General features: G+C 48.0%; 4 protein-coding genes across 4 annotated transcripts in view; all 4 read right to left on the bottom strand.

The window, feature by feature from the left end:
- The window catches only part of Pmar_PMAR024722 (mapk2, putative), a gene marked incomplete at both ends in the record, with an annotated part of 6739 nt that extends 6288 nt beyond the window's left edge, over positions 1-451 (bottom strand). Inside the window, one exon of the mRNA XM_002764517.1 lies at positions 297-451. Coding sequence (XP_002764563.1) covers positions 297-451 — 155 coding nt within the window. The remainder of the gene's footprint in view (positions 1-296) is intronic.
- A 1394-nt stretch (positions 452-1845) lies between these two features.
- On the bottom strand, positions 1846-8511 carry Pmar_PMAR024721 (hypothetical protein; the record flags this gene model as incomplete). The annotated part of the gene is made up of 15 exons (XM_002764516.1): positions 1846-1923; positions 1971-2117; positions 2259-2383; positions 3809-3936; positions 4063-4136; positions 4238-4382; positions 4552-4700; positions 4751-4806; positions 5255-5372; positions 6276-6403; positions 6694-6803; positions 6845-6909; positions 7307-7451; positions 8032-8180; positions 8326-8511. 15 exons carry the CDS (start codon positions 8509-8511, stop codon positions 1846-1848), a joined length of 1803 nt encoding a protein of 600 aa, XP_002764562.1.
- A 1047-nt stretch (positions 8512-9558) lies between these two features.
- Positions 9559-13002, bottom strand: Pmar_PMAR024720 (gag/pol/env polyprotein, putative; the record flags this gene model as incomplete). Its single annotated transcript, XM_002764515.1, has 1 exon — positions 9559-13002. The coding sequence occupies one exon, from the start codon at positions 13000-13002 to the stop codon at positions 9559-9561; it is 3444 nt and encodes a 1147-aa protein (XP_002764561.1).
- Positions 13003-13682: 680 nt separating this feature from the next.
- Pmar_PMAR024719 (hypothetical protein) lies at positions 13683-14377 on the bottom strand (the record flags this gene model as incomplete). The annotated part of the gene is made up of 4 exons (XM_002764514.1): positions 13683-13706; positions 13760-13947; positions 14005-14120; positions 14271-14377. 4 exons carry the CDS (start codon positions 14375-14377, stop codon positions 13683-13685), a joined length of 435 nt encoding a protein of 144 aa, XP_002764560.1.

Raw genomic sequence — 14377 nt, 5'->3', positions numbered from 1 at the left:
TCCTGAGCTCAGCAGCTGACGAAAGCGAACATATATTCGTCCAACACTGTATAGGAGACTCCTGAGCTCAGCAGCTGAGGAAAGCGAACATATATTCCTCCAACACTGAATTTTCATTTGTGAATAATTAATCAACCCAAACGATGTTGAAAATCACTATCATTTTTCCAAGATATGAATTTGAATTTCTTTTTCCGAAAGAAGAAAAAGAAAATTCCTTTCATTTTGCGAAAAACAAATTTAATTATTGACAAATTCTCCCTCGAAATCCAATTTGGTATCTGCAATAAACTCACCTCGTTAGAATTCCTATTTCCCTCAGCGTCCTTTTGCAGTCCACCAAATCGTCGAAAATATATTCCGTTTTCTTGATGGCAACCAGTCTATGAGTATCCTGAACCATGCGAGAGATTAGTTTCGTGATGGTAACCACCCGCTCATGTTTCGACATTTACGAGAAATAGAAATTTCAAATATAAAATGCGAAAGTATTTATCAGCGTTGTAGGCTCCACATTCCCCGTGCATCCCTGAGCGTCAAGCTAAGGGACAATGATTCTGTGCAAGTGTCTTCAGAAAAAGCCTACAGTACCATGGATTCATATCGTATATATAAATCGTTCCAGAATTATCGTCGTAATAATCGTTTGGGCATTATTATACTATTCAGAAACGATGGTACTCCAGAGAATCAGCAACTCTAAAAACACTACTATCGAGAATCGAACCCACAACCTTCCGGTACCTGGTCACATGCCTCACACACTCGACCATTTCTCACCGCACTACTCGTTCTCTCTCGCGAGAAAAGAATATCGCGAGAGTCGCACTTCTCGAGACTCGTATGCCGGGGTATGATTGAGCAGTAGTCTCACTTGTTGTGTTGATCACAGAGTAGTAGTCTCAGATGTTCTGTGGATCATAGTAGCAGTAGTTGTAGTCGCTGTGTTGTCCACGGAGTAGCAGTTTCAGTTGCTGTGGTGTGTCATAGTAACCTGATGTCCTGGTCAGTCAATGCCACCTAAAATCTGTCTCAGTCGAAGAAAGAACGTTACGAGCGGTTCAATAAGCAGATTGTTATGTGTTCCACAATCGGCGGGTGGTCGTCTCGTTCACTCACGCTCGACCAACTCTAAGAAGCAGTCCACATTTTCGATCCCGATGAGAAACGAAACCTGCGTCGGAGAGTTCTAAAATGCTTATCTTTTACAGATCCGGGAAATACCGGAAGTTACACAGTTTCGTATTTACCTCTAAATCGCGGTTTCTGTTATTCCCAGTGTGTGTCTTGTTATTATCATGCGGGAAATTTAGTGGTGAATTCTCACCAAACTACCGAACAAACATGAATCAAATTCAACAATGAATATGGGAAGATATGGAGGTGCTCCATTCGGACCCACAAAAGAGTCTCTTATAATACACCTCGATAAGTGGAAGCTTCAATCGTCACCTCCAACTCGGAGCGAGCAGCGGTTTCCTAGATTGTGGCCGTTGTCTACTGTCAGTGAATGTGGGTAGTCAGAATCACTCCAAGTAACTGAAGTTAGTCTCCCACAACTAATCACGATTTCATCATGCCGTGTAAAGTCGAATCATCAACGGATATGACTTAAGGACTGTCAATGACGAACCGTTCATCGAACAGACGTCATTGAGGTTTGTTCTGTTCCGGCTGTCGCAGGCACTACTACGAGTTATCAAATGATGTTACTATGAACTCTCTCGCATGGAACTCAATTTATCCTTCAGGGCGTTAAAGAATGGAACTTGGGTGTAATCAATACTGGAATAATATCAAATACGATGCTTATATAATAACGCGAGATCAGTCAGTACTGGTGATTCAGTTCGGTGCTGCCGAGTCAGCAGCACTAAGCTTGCGACGCCATGCGACGTCGTGATTGCCTCGACGATGGCGAACCTGATGAGAGACCTCGGAGCAAACGACAAAGGTATTCAACGACTCACTTGCCAGATTATCCACCAAAGCAAGGTTATTAAAGCAACTCCAGAAATAACGGCGTTTTGAACGCCGATTATCATCCATCGACGCTGATCCTTTTCCGAAATAGCTTGCAACCATACTCGGAGTTGGGAGGTACACGCACAGATGACCTGCCGAGCGTCCAGGATCAATTTCACAGTGGCAGTGATAGGAGTCTATTTAAGAGTGCGTCATATTGAGCTGCTATTGCGCAACCTCCGCAAGCTCTATTCATCGCAGAGCCTCAATGGACAAGCTGATGGTTGACTTACATTGGATGCTTGTGAAGTTCCAATAAGGTCGAGGCAAGCTACACAGTTCCGCTGTTGTAATGCAAAACCTTCTACTGAAGGTACAGCAGAGCAAACCGATGTGACGACGTCCGAGAAGATCGCATCTGAAATATGGAGAAGATGATATTTTGCTTGCACGCTGGATCAGACCGCGATCTAACCGAGTGCCACAGGAAGACTCCAAGCGCAATTTTACCAGCATTCAAGCGAAGGATCCAGGACCCTCCTGAATACTTTTATAACTGAACGACCCGGCATCGTCATAAGCGTCATCGCTTATCACGCCTATCACGAGGATTTGCGAAATCAATGATTTGAAACCATCAATCTTGACTTGATCACAAATCAAGCCGATTTGGTCTCTTTTGAACTCGACGACTCGTTGCATCGAGAAAATGCGTGTGCTCCTCTTGGATCGCAACCACCAGGTTCAGGCTTACGTAGCCGTTCCCAACCATGTTAGCCCTCGTTAGCGAGATCCTCGCTGCGAGAACCGCAAAATTGACGTCGCGGACTGAAGATACCAGGTATCGAGTTCTGTGCCAGGCGAAATAGGGAGGTCCTTTCTATTCCGCCTCTACCCGCGATTTTCAAAGAAACCGTCGGATATTCGGAAACGTTACTATTCTCCCTCTGAATGAATGCTCTGAAGCCGCGGTTATCGACTATGCTGAGTGGGATCCGGTCGAAGATGATCTGTAAAGGAAGATCGTTGAAGTTACAATCCGAATTCACCAAGCATGAGAACTTACCATCTCAACAATGAGGTCATTAATCTCCACCTAGCCTGTCCTCTTCAGCTTATGCACATGCAGCATCATTATGTGCCATCGTTCAATAGGGCCCGTCGTAGCTCTGAAGCAATGCCCCTGTGGTGACAACCAGGAGTCGTTGAAGACATGTATCTTTCGGTGAGAGTATCCCGCTGAATGTCAGTGTTTTGAATCATCCCAATAATTCGACCCTCTCAGCATTCAGCTTGACGGAATAAGATGCTACGCTCCATCTCGAAAGTACCCCTGGTTGGTCTTCTTCCCTTGTTCCGTTGGGGCTAACCTCGGAAGCGAAGAAGCCCACCAAGGGAGTGATCTGGCGGGCTGTTCAAGTTTCTCGCATAAAAGTGCATGATGGGAAGCGTAAGAGAAAACAGCGCGGTGTTTGAGAACTCATCACTCTAGAATTGAAATGAGAGTCTCAGCTCCGGTGAACAAGGCTTCCATAATCCGACAATTCAATCATCCGATTCGGCTAGCTGTAGAAGTGTTGCTCTTTGAATATCCATAGAAGCCTTCTATTAGAAGGCGCAGAAGTAAACAAAAGCTGGATAAGCACGGGGATACTAGAAATTCTAGTCTAGAAGTACCCCGGTACCAATTCGGCATATCATATGCTGAAACTTGTACTAGTAGTATATGCTGCGTATGTTCAATCGCGTCTCGGGTCTCACACAAGCGCTGAGACCAGAGCGCGAGAATTTCTTGCCTAGAAATCGGATGATCCGATTCGGATCCAATCACACTGCGTCTCACCATCAACATTGTAGACTTCCGTACACTGTACTTTGTCGATAAAAGGTCTCGAGCAGGAAATATCCTTCGGAAGAGCTGTGCAGCTAGCATCGGTGAATCTTTCAACGGTCTGCTGAAGCTCGCCGACGCTGAAATCACCAAGGGGGCATAGATTCACGGCGGATGAAACTACGACCAGCACATCGCTGACAGCGTACAGAGTTCGTCGCGGGCTACGGAATGCGTCATAATCAAAGAGATGATTCTGCACTCACGGTATGGTGATCGAATAATCCCGAAGTATCGCCAACGTAATGAGCGAAAGCGCAACCTCTGGATATTTATTAACCTGAGAAGCGCATCTGTAATGCATTGGGAATACTCTTTGAGCTATTATTAATATCAGCATTCACTCAATCTGATTGAGTCAATCATAAGACTTCTACCTACCACTTCTTTTATCCCGTTCAGACTGAGTTTACCAATAATCGACATACCAATGCCAGTGCCTCCCACAAGGAGTGCTCCGACGAACGTCAACAGCAGAAGCCCGAAAAAGGTCCCACCAACAGTGTACCTCCATAGTTTACGTTTCCTGAAATAGTCCGCAAGTGAGGGAAAGAGTAGCATCGCAGGCTCGCTATTCAACTATCATCACAACCGTCTTGACAGAGGTTTTTTCTACTATAGACTGTGGCCCTTCAGAAGGAATAACAGGACGGGTGAATCCTCCTTATGATATCGAAGTTTACATGACATCTCACCTAATGGTCGAGCTGCAGTGGTAAACGATACCAAGGACAGCTGAAAGCGGTATCATAACTCCAACTATGATAGCTACAATCCAAGATGCTCGTACTGGGTTGATTGGTAAGAATATCGCTACGCCTAAACTATCTGCCAAGTCCATCAACTGAGGGAAGTACCTCATTTGTATGTTACTGGGGTTAAGACCTGCCTTACCTGTTGGGCATTCACTTGAGTCACTATAGATTTCTGTGCGTTCACGCTGGTGTAAACTGCCGAATAAATCGCGAATGCTGCAAATAGTACGAGGAATACCACGTAGAGGAGTGACCAAAGAGAGCAGGCTATTGAGCCGCGGCTACTCCTTGCTATGAGTTCGATCGACATAGAATGGGGTTAATATATTCTCTCAGCTAGCAAGACCATAGTGCGTGACTTCCTATTCCTGCCGTTCTTCGGGATCATCGTTGAAACGTAAATCATGTATTCCTCCTATTTAGATGAGCATAATATTTCTACTCTGCTGATATAGCTTATATCGCAAAAGCTGAAAGGAGCATATTGTTCTGCAGATGCTATGAGGGACAGTCAGAGAGCTAGCATGAATTCAAGAACTGAACCAAGGGGATATACCGCTCATTCTGACACGACAATTGTAAAACAGGAAAGCCAGCCCTGTCATTGCTCATACAACTACGCCGTTGTTGTAGTTACTACTACCTAGTTGAGAACACAAGAAGCCCCGATCCATGAGACGAAGTCGAGATACTGTTGCATCTCTCAGTTGAGTGAACGGGAAAATACAGAACTTCTGTACATCAGAAGAGGCTCGAATGATCTTGACATAAATATTTAAGTTTCCGAATACTTCCGTAAGGCCGCCGGACACGCCAACTGAGGGAAAACGAGAAGAATATTATCATTCATACTTCCAACGATAAATTTTTTTATGCCAACACTATACAATCATTCTCGAGGGAAGCGCAACAGCGAATGATTCATCGGCCTCCAAACCGCGTTCCTCCCAGAAGCTCTAGACCGAGGCTCGAGCACCCCCATGAGCAGATAATTCTACACACATCTTAGGCAGTAGAGTATAGCTGCAAGTTTTGTATTAAACTCGCCACTTTTTATGCCAAAAATTTCTGACCAGCCATAAATCTAACCGAGGTGTTGTGAAATGTCGATTCGTTGGTTTCGGCAGCTTCCAAAAGTTGCTGACAGTTTTGATAGTCATCAGGGATTCCACGAAATTATTCCTATTTCATCATACTTTCAAGACTGTTCTCTTAGTGAATGATGTTTCAAAACTTCATAAATAGCTTGCGTAACTTGCGATACGGCTGCATATTTTCAATTGATCGGGTTCTACTTTTCAGGTGGAATTCATTTTAGACAAATATTACCAGGTTGTCTACAATACTAATTAGCTCCAGTAGTTTGCCAACCTACTCGTCTCATAATCCACACGATGAGAAGAAGTCCATATACAGCGGCGACGACGACATCAATGAAAGCCACTGTTACCCATACTCCTCTTCCCTTCGGGCTCACAGCATCAATCCATGTTTGCAACAGTGAGCTGCACAGACAGAGCACCTGCTCGAAAAAATCATCCCAGATACTTCTGCGCAGTAACACTCAAAGATCTATCGTATGCTACTCGTTGTAGAAAAAGATTCCAAAACAAATGAGAAAGTTTTTCTCTCGTGTGCGCGACTATTGATGCGACCCAACTCACCTGCGCAGCCTGTGTATGTCCATGAGCGGTGAAACAATTAGAGCATTGATTCGAGCTAGCAGAGAAGTGACGATCGAGACGAGGAGGGAGTGAACAAACCTCATTCGCTGCCGCCACAGCACGAGCACCTGACGCAGTTTGCAAATGTTGAGAGTGAGACTGAAAGCGCCTGAGAATTTCGATCAGATAACAGTCGGTGGTCACGACCATTTCTACACGATTTCCCACTATAAACAATGGGACATGCTTCAGCTATCCCAGAGCTACCGTACGAGCGCGATCGTGATATTTTCTGTAACAATATTCGCTATCACAATTCCATATTTCTGCTATCCAAGCTGAAATGATCAGGCGGAGAGAAGAACATTGAAACCGCACACTGCCCTCATCCAAAAAACTCGAGTTTTTATCATCCTACTTGCTGCTGGCGAACATGTGATTTTCCCAACCTCAGCGGACCAACAGTCCACCTTCTCAGTCGTAGTGCATTTAAAGGTATCGTAAAAGGCCACTAGCGGGGTTATGAACCTGCAACTTGATAGAGCCTTTGCATTGCAGTGGCAACTGACTTGGCGACATCTTCTTTGAGATTTGGTGATATGAGACCTCCTGTCTCCTCGCTCGCCTTCACGAGCTGAAAGCAGTTCAACGGTGATGTTTACAACAGCTAGGAACCCTATAATGGGAGTGCATTTTCTAGGGCGAATTAACTACAAGTTCTGACACTCCAAAACTGATCATCCTCCTGATCCTCAAGAGCTCAGCCCAGACGAAGTTGAAAGACACAAATGTCTTTCCAGTGACAACGACTTTGATATGAAAAAAATTCAACTAACAACCCAACTAGCTAGCAACGATATTTCCTAGATATCATTATGGATCAGAAAGGAAACACCGGAACGTACTCCTCTCTTGAAGTACGCCAGCGAGCTCAGGAATATTTCCAGAAATTGCGAAGCGCGGAGGCTCCCGAACAACAAAGTTGATATAGAATGAATTCGAATTCCAACCACAGCAACTTCACCCCTCACCTGATGATCGATCTGCTCATCCACAGCTTTGCTTAGGTGTGAAATGCCAAAGCATGCTCCAGCGACGAGGACGCCGGCTACCACCAGGAAGAGGAGGAAAAGAAGATACAGCCCCGGGAGGATACATTTGTACGGATTCGTTTCCCTGACAAACAACGCCATTTCCTCAAGTGAGCTAGACTATTGGTCTTATCATTTCATTTCTCTAGTCTAGACTTATTGATATTCTCTTAAAGATAGTTCGAGTTTGTTCCATCGGCTACCCTTGCGTTCCCTATATGGCCGGCAACGGATCCGATTCCTCCAATTGAGATCCCGTGCCGACCCATCAACGACGCAAAAAGTACACTAATCTGCTGTACAGAATCATCTCGAGAGACTTGCGTGCCCGCTGAATCGGAGCCTCTGATTGCGTTCAGATCGGTGAAAGCAAAGCTCGATGGACTTTTTAAGTTGATTTCTCGAGCCGGTTAAGGAGAATTGTTCTACAAAGACTCTCCTGATGATTTCTAACAGCCTCAGAGGCTCGGATGAAAAACGAAAACAGGAAAAACAAATCATCGAGATATTGAATGTTGTTTAACGTTTTTTCACTCAAATATCATCCCCGCAAGGATTCGAACGCGCGGCCTCAAACGGGAAGATAATACTCATTCAAGATATGTCTGAATGCGAACCAGATCGACAGCTGCGACGGATCAAAAACACTAAACTGAATAACTCACCTGATAGTAGCCGACAGATGCTGTACACCTCCGATGAAACCAGCAGCACAAGCGACGGCCGCCATGCAAATAACGACGATTTTCGTCACCCCTAGGGGGTTCACTGGTATGAAAAGATTCACTCCTTGCGAGTGAGCAAGCCGAGTTAACTGACGGAAATGCGTTGAAAAATATCCTAAGCTCTGCTGTGTCAAGATACTACTCAAGAGCGACGATTCGAATAATAGAAGAGTACGAGAGCTGCTCACTTCAAGGGAATTCGGGTGAGTCGAACTATGAACACTATGAACTCACCTCTTGCGGAGACAGCGCGGCATAGAGGGAATCGTCGATGAGAGTCCAAGTCAGATAACAGCTCCACAGAGAAGCAGCGACGACAACAAGTATAACAAGAATGTAGATGATCGAAGTGATGAAGCGAAGACACTTGCGAGAGGAGTCTTCCGTCTTCATGGTGTGAGGGTAAGAAGCACGAAGCATTAACAAGCAAGAGTGCCTATTCCGGACATCATCCGTTTCACGCAATCACTAAAATATACTAATGATAATAAAGTAGTGAAGACCCTCATACAGACGACCCAGGTTCGAACCCCGCTGATGCTTTCTATACACTAAACTCAAAACTGTAGAGTTGTGGTATTCGAATGCAAATGAGTGTCCCCGTTCCTCACGAGCAGATATATTCGTAACCCTTCAACATGCATGGGATCAAAGCTATCCTATCTCTCCGACTCCATTGCCGACTCGGCCGTTTTCGTGACTAATACTCCCGTGAATACAGCATCACCATCATCATTCTTGTGAGTTTCCAATCGGAACAATCAACGAAAATTTTTCGGGAAACGGAAAACCCATCCAATTTTCGGTCAATCCTTTGTTGGCGTTTTCACTCCCCTCCTCAGTTTCGTCTCTCTGAAGACCACCGAAAACGATCGGGGAGGACCACAGCTTCATTGTGACTATCACGTGTTCCTTATGAATACGGAACGTGAACACATACCAATGCTAATAGTAGCAGGTTGCTACTATTAACAATTAGAGACTCTCCCGGGGAGAGGCCGACAAGCACACAGTGTGCTTGCGTGCACAAAGCTAATGTCCCGTAACTGGTGTAACACAAGGGGGTCTTATAGGTTAGGGACGTACAGTGTAGACTGTCAGAACCAATCGTACCGATCGTAAGGCGAAGGTAGGCCTATGTTTACGCGTGCAGTGTTCTCACGTACAGCGCACAGACGAAGAAGTACGTATGCACAGAATTGTCTACTGTACTCGGATGAGAGATGTTGACTAACATGGTCCTGTTGACGAGAGCAGGACAGATCTGCCGGGGGCAGCTCGAGCATTGATGAGACTACAACAGAAATAATGACTGACTATACTCATGATGAAGAATAATAAGTTAAACTCGCTTCCTCAATAATCCATCTATATAGCGTCGACTAGCTCGGGAGAGAACAATGTCAGAGCTAACCTGCCCATGATCAGCGGGCAGCGTGGTCAAAATGTGAGCGGCGGGTACCACTACTACGGTATCAGTAGGTACCAACTTACTCGAAGAGGGGAGTACGTAGACAAACGAATCCGGTAGCCGCTCAAATCCTTGGCTAGTAGCTCGCCCATGTACAGGTCGGTCTTAGAAGCAAAGTACACATAGCGGCCTACGTCGTCGGCCGTGGCAGGTTGACCGTGGTGACGATACTTCGATCCAAGTGGATGTCCTCGCAAAGAAGGCTCAGTGACTCGGTGGTCGACGCGGTGGACGGGAGTAGCAGGGTCAGAGTGACGGTCTACCCCGGGAGAGTTCGGGGCGAGGGCGTCAATAGCATCAGCGGCTGAGACGGTGCGCACGACCTTGTCCACAGGTTGAGAGATAATGATCTTGCCGCCACCGGTAGTTCTAGAGAGTCGAAGCATGTTGCCATCTCGTTGTAATACACGAAAAGGACCATCCAGAGGAGAACCGAGCTTAGTAGGTCTACGCGTGTGATGCTGAAGATAGACAACATCATCCAGACCGACCAGGTCAGGGTCGTCGCCGGCTCGAAGACGAGTGGTTTCGCGAGAGGTCTCCCAGCGATTGAAGATCCAATCGGCAAGGCGGCCGTTCGGCTGATTTGCGCCTGAAAGACATTCAGCAAGGGCAGCAGATGGCGTTGCCTGGTTCGGGGGATATGTATGAGCCATTTCCCAAGGCGATGTAGGACCAGGTGCATCCCATCGGTGCCGACAGTTGGCAATGTGGGCCGCTTGTAGAACCGTGAGAGGCCATGGTTGAGGGAGACCTTGCAGAATACGGAGTTGCTCATTGAATGGTCCATGGCTCCGTTCATATGTACCTCCTCGATTAGGACAGCGAGGTGGGATATATTGGAGCCGAATAGATCTCGCCAGGCAGAATGAGCGGACCAAGGGATTGGTGAAGGACTTAGAATTGTCAAGGCGGATGCCAGAAGGGGTCCCCGTCGTCGCAAGGATGGCCTTGAGACCCAGTAGAGTATGGCGAGCGCTCAACGAAGGCGTAGCTACTGCGGCAATGAAACCGCTGAGCAGACAAGTCGCAACTAAGCAGAAGCGGTAAGATTCCGAATGCGTAGACAATCCGTCCTTGCCATGTAAGGGAACATCGTAGGGGCCTGTGTGATCTAGACCGATGAACTCCCAAACTTGTTTAGGGGCTCGTAGAGAACCAGCAGCAGAGCTAACGGTGCGTTGAGGCTTGGCGTGAAGACAGGATCGGCAAGTACGACAGACGGAAACCACCGTGCGCTTCATCTTCAGCCATGAATACAGCGGAGTAAGTCGTCGAAGAGTGCCACCGATACCTTGGTGATGCTTCACATGTTCCTGGATGGTAGCGAGACGCTGCAGGAGAAGTGAGTGCTTCGGAATAACTAGTTGATGATAGCTCGACCCATCAATTCTCTGACGTGAGACCTTAACGATATCGCCGTTCTCATCACGTCTGTGAAAGGGGAGCTTATCGAATCCAGCGAGATCTTGAGCTTGTTGATGCCGAACAAGCAAGGTCAAGGGTGTTGCAGTGCGACCTATTGCGTCACCGTTTGAGAATTCCGAACGTAGCAGATGCCATGACTTGACGAGAAGCTTAGCTGCATAGTATTGCTTCATCAGGTCTTCTGCAGAGGTCGGAGGGTCAGTAAAAGGGAGTGTAGCGGTAATGACGTTGATCTCATCCAAGGGACAAGGGATACCGTCATCGTCGTCAGTCTCGGCTGTTTTCGTAGAGCTCTTCTTAGTCTTCTCTGTCTTCACCACTCGCGTTGGAGGCGTGGTAGGACGATAGTCGGAGGGAAGGCGATAGATGGACGTTACTGTGGAGAGTAGATCTCGGTCACAGCGCAGGATATCATCATAAGTATCGCGGACTTGTTGGAACAGAGCGTCGTAGTCCTGGTCGACAACGTCAGCTGTTCGACAGCGTGAGGCAGCGTCGGCAATGTTGTCGGTTCCTGAGAGATGCATAATGTAGACCGATATACCCATGGACTCGAGCTCGAATAAAGCATTCCGGATCTTGACAAGTCTACGGGTCGTAACCAGTTGAGAGACTGATGTAGGCAGTAATGTCATAGTCCTACGGAGTCGCAGGACTGAACACAGATTGTCCGTGAAGACCAGCAAGGAGGCGGTGTGGAGGTAGTCGTTGGCCTCTGTGAGGAGCTTGACTGTCCATCCGAGACTGATGGCCAAGGTGTCGAGCTCGAAGCGAGGTGCAGTGCGGTTCTTGATGGATTCGTCCTGTAGGAAACCACGTGCCATCATCCGCCTACCGTAGCTCGTTGTCAATATGCCTGCACCAGCCTGGTCACTACTGTCAGTGAACAAGCAGAGAATCCCTGCATGTGACCAGTCAGCAGGGTGTAAGACGCGTGGTACCCGGTGATCCCTGGTCTTCAGCTCATCCTCCCATTTGACTAGAGCAGTTCGGATTCCAGAAGAGAGCTTGGAGAGAGAGTCGGTATCCAACCGTGCACCACGAACGATCTTACGTAGACGCATAACATACTCTAGACAGATACCAAGGGGGTCAAAGAGTGAAGTACTGTATGCTCGTAAGTCAGCTAAGGTCGTGAGATTTGCCGCCAGGTGCTTCAGCTCGGTTCTTACCGAGAGAGTGTCAGTCTTTGGGTCCCAAATAAGGCCCAGTAACCCCTCAGGTTCGCGAGGCCTACACTCAGGGAGAGTCGTTAGTAGTTTCCTAACGTTTTCCGTGAACCTGTGGTTTTTGAGACCGGACCTGACTTCTGTCACCAAATCCGCAAGATGTTGAGCATCGTCACTCGCTATAGAGATATCGTCCATCAGAGTACGGATGTGGTGAGCGGGGATTTTGCATTTTTGGATGACCTTATTCAAAGCTTCGACGAGCGCATATGGAGAGTCAGGAAGACCGAAGAGGACTCGCTGGAAGCAGTAAGCCGTCGGCTGTGTAGTATTAGGAGCTTTCCATAAGAACCCAGTGTGTAACTGATCCTCGATCGATGGTAGAGATACCGATAAAAAGGCTTGCTGGAGGTCAATACAGACGAAATGTTGGTAGTGGCGCAAAAGGCCGATAGACTGAATCACGCCTTGCTCGCATCCCGGAGGAAGCTGTGCTGATATGAATCCCGCTAGAGGACCACCGTCAAAGACGGGTCTGAGCTTCATTGAGCTCTTGCCCGAATGTTGGGTCACATCACCCTTCACCACCGGGAAGTGGTTGAGCCAAAACTTGATGCTCCTCGGATCGACCCGTCGGATGTAGTGCCGTTCCTCGAACTGCTGGATCTGTCGGTCGTATTCTTCATACAGTCTTCGCTTGGAAAGATTGGTGATGAGTCGTTGTAACCGGGCCAGAAACGGAGCCTTCTTGTTGGTAGGAGGAGGGCGAGTCCATCTGAGGTGGTGGGTCAGCCGTTCCGTAGGGGTCCCGATGGGGGTGTCGATGGGGGGCTGGATAGACATGTCCCCCTTCGTCTTCGATGGAGGGACCTCAGAGACATCAGTGTGCGCACCCGTACCAGGGCAGATAGACTCAGGAGGAGCGACAATGTTCGGGGCTGAAGATGGCGTAGTCGATCCACTCGGCGCTTCGAAAGGTGAGGAGGTAGAAGGCAAGATCACATCATCGGGAGAGCGGTTCGTGTGTGGGAAAGGTCAGGCTTAGTTCCCCCTCTAGGTAGCTTGGCTTCCTCCAGAGCAGTTAGAAGATGTTCCCAGGCTTGCGTTACGTGTGGATTGGCGTCGACGAGAGAGATAAGACGGTCGCCTGTAGGATTGCCCGAGAAAACCCATATAACTGGAGAAGGTAGCTTCTGAAAGGGGGCCGTACTCCATATAAAGGGGCGAGAGAGTCCTTGTACCAACGCGATGTAGGTCGGAACACGACATGAGCGATGCACGAAGTCGATCTCGTAGATTGGGCATTTGGGGACCGATGTTTTGGTGGCCAGAGTTGCCGTGCAAGTGAGGTCCGTCGACCGAAGATCGACATTCGCCGCTTGGTGGCCAGAGTTGCCGTGCAAGTGAGGTCCGTCGACCGAAGATCGACATTCGCCGCTACCAACTGCATATAGCCGTCTTCACTGCAAGCAAGAAGCATAGCACCACTGTCCAAAAGACCCAAGAATGATGCCGTCGACGCATCAGAGCCTTGTCGTGTCGCAAAGCTGAACTCAGTTGTACGTAAGGACGGACTAGATGGTGAGAATGGAAGCGTCACTGCGGTGAGGTTGAGATGGGCGGAATCATCTACCAGCGGGGCAGTGGTTCCAGTGTACTCCACGAAGGAAAGGGTTTCGAATGTCAGGTTGCTTGTCTGCACCCGAGGAATCTCCGTATCAGCCTTGTCGGTCGAAGGCGTAGTTGATGTGGGGAGGTGGGCTAGACAGTGTGCCATATGGTGAGATCCTGACGCATCGCACCTTTCGCACCGCACAACGTCGCGCTGCGTGCAGGTGGAAGTACTTGGGCAGAACTTCTTCGGACGATTGCAGCGGTTGCATCGGTCGGACTTGTCCTGTGGCATTCTGGCGGGACAGGTCTTAGCCGTCCCACTACAGTTGGGGTCCTTGTCCATGCACCTGATGCACCGGACTCTTCGCTCGGATCTATTGCCCCGGCGTTGTTGTTGGCCTGCACGGTTTTTGGAGTTTGGTCGGAAGTTCGCAGAGATCTCGGTGAGAGGGATCTTCGGCAATGCTTCTGATGGGGTCGACACCTCTTTCACGGACCGTAAGGCTTCCTCGGACAACAACTCTTTGGTCAGATCTTCATAGGAGAGACCGGTATTTGATCGGCGGATACCAAGAGCAGCTTCACGATGTGGTGCTGCTAACAT

The sequence above is a fragment of the Perkinsus marinus genome (genome assembly GCF_000006405.1).
Source record: "Perkinsus marinus ATCC 50983 genomic scaffold scf_1104296977064, whole genome shotgun sequence".
Taxonomy (NCBI): Eukaryota; Perkinsozoa; order Perkinsida; family Perkinsidae; genus Perkinsus; species Perkinsus marinus.
This window is presented reverse-complemented; position numbering and strand designations above follow the sequence as displayed.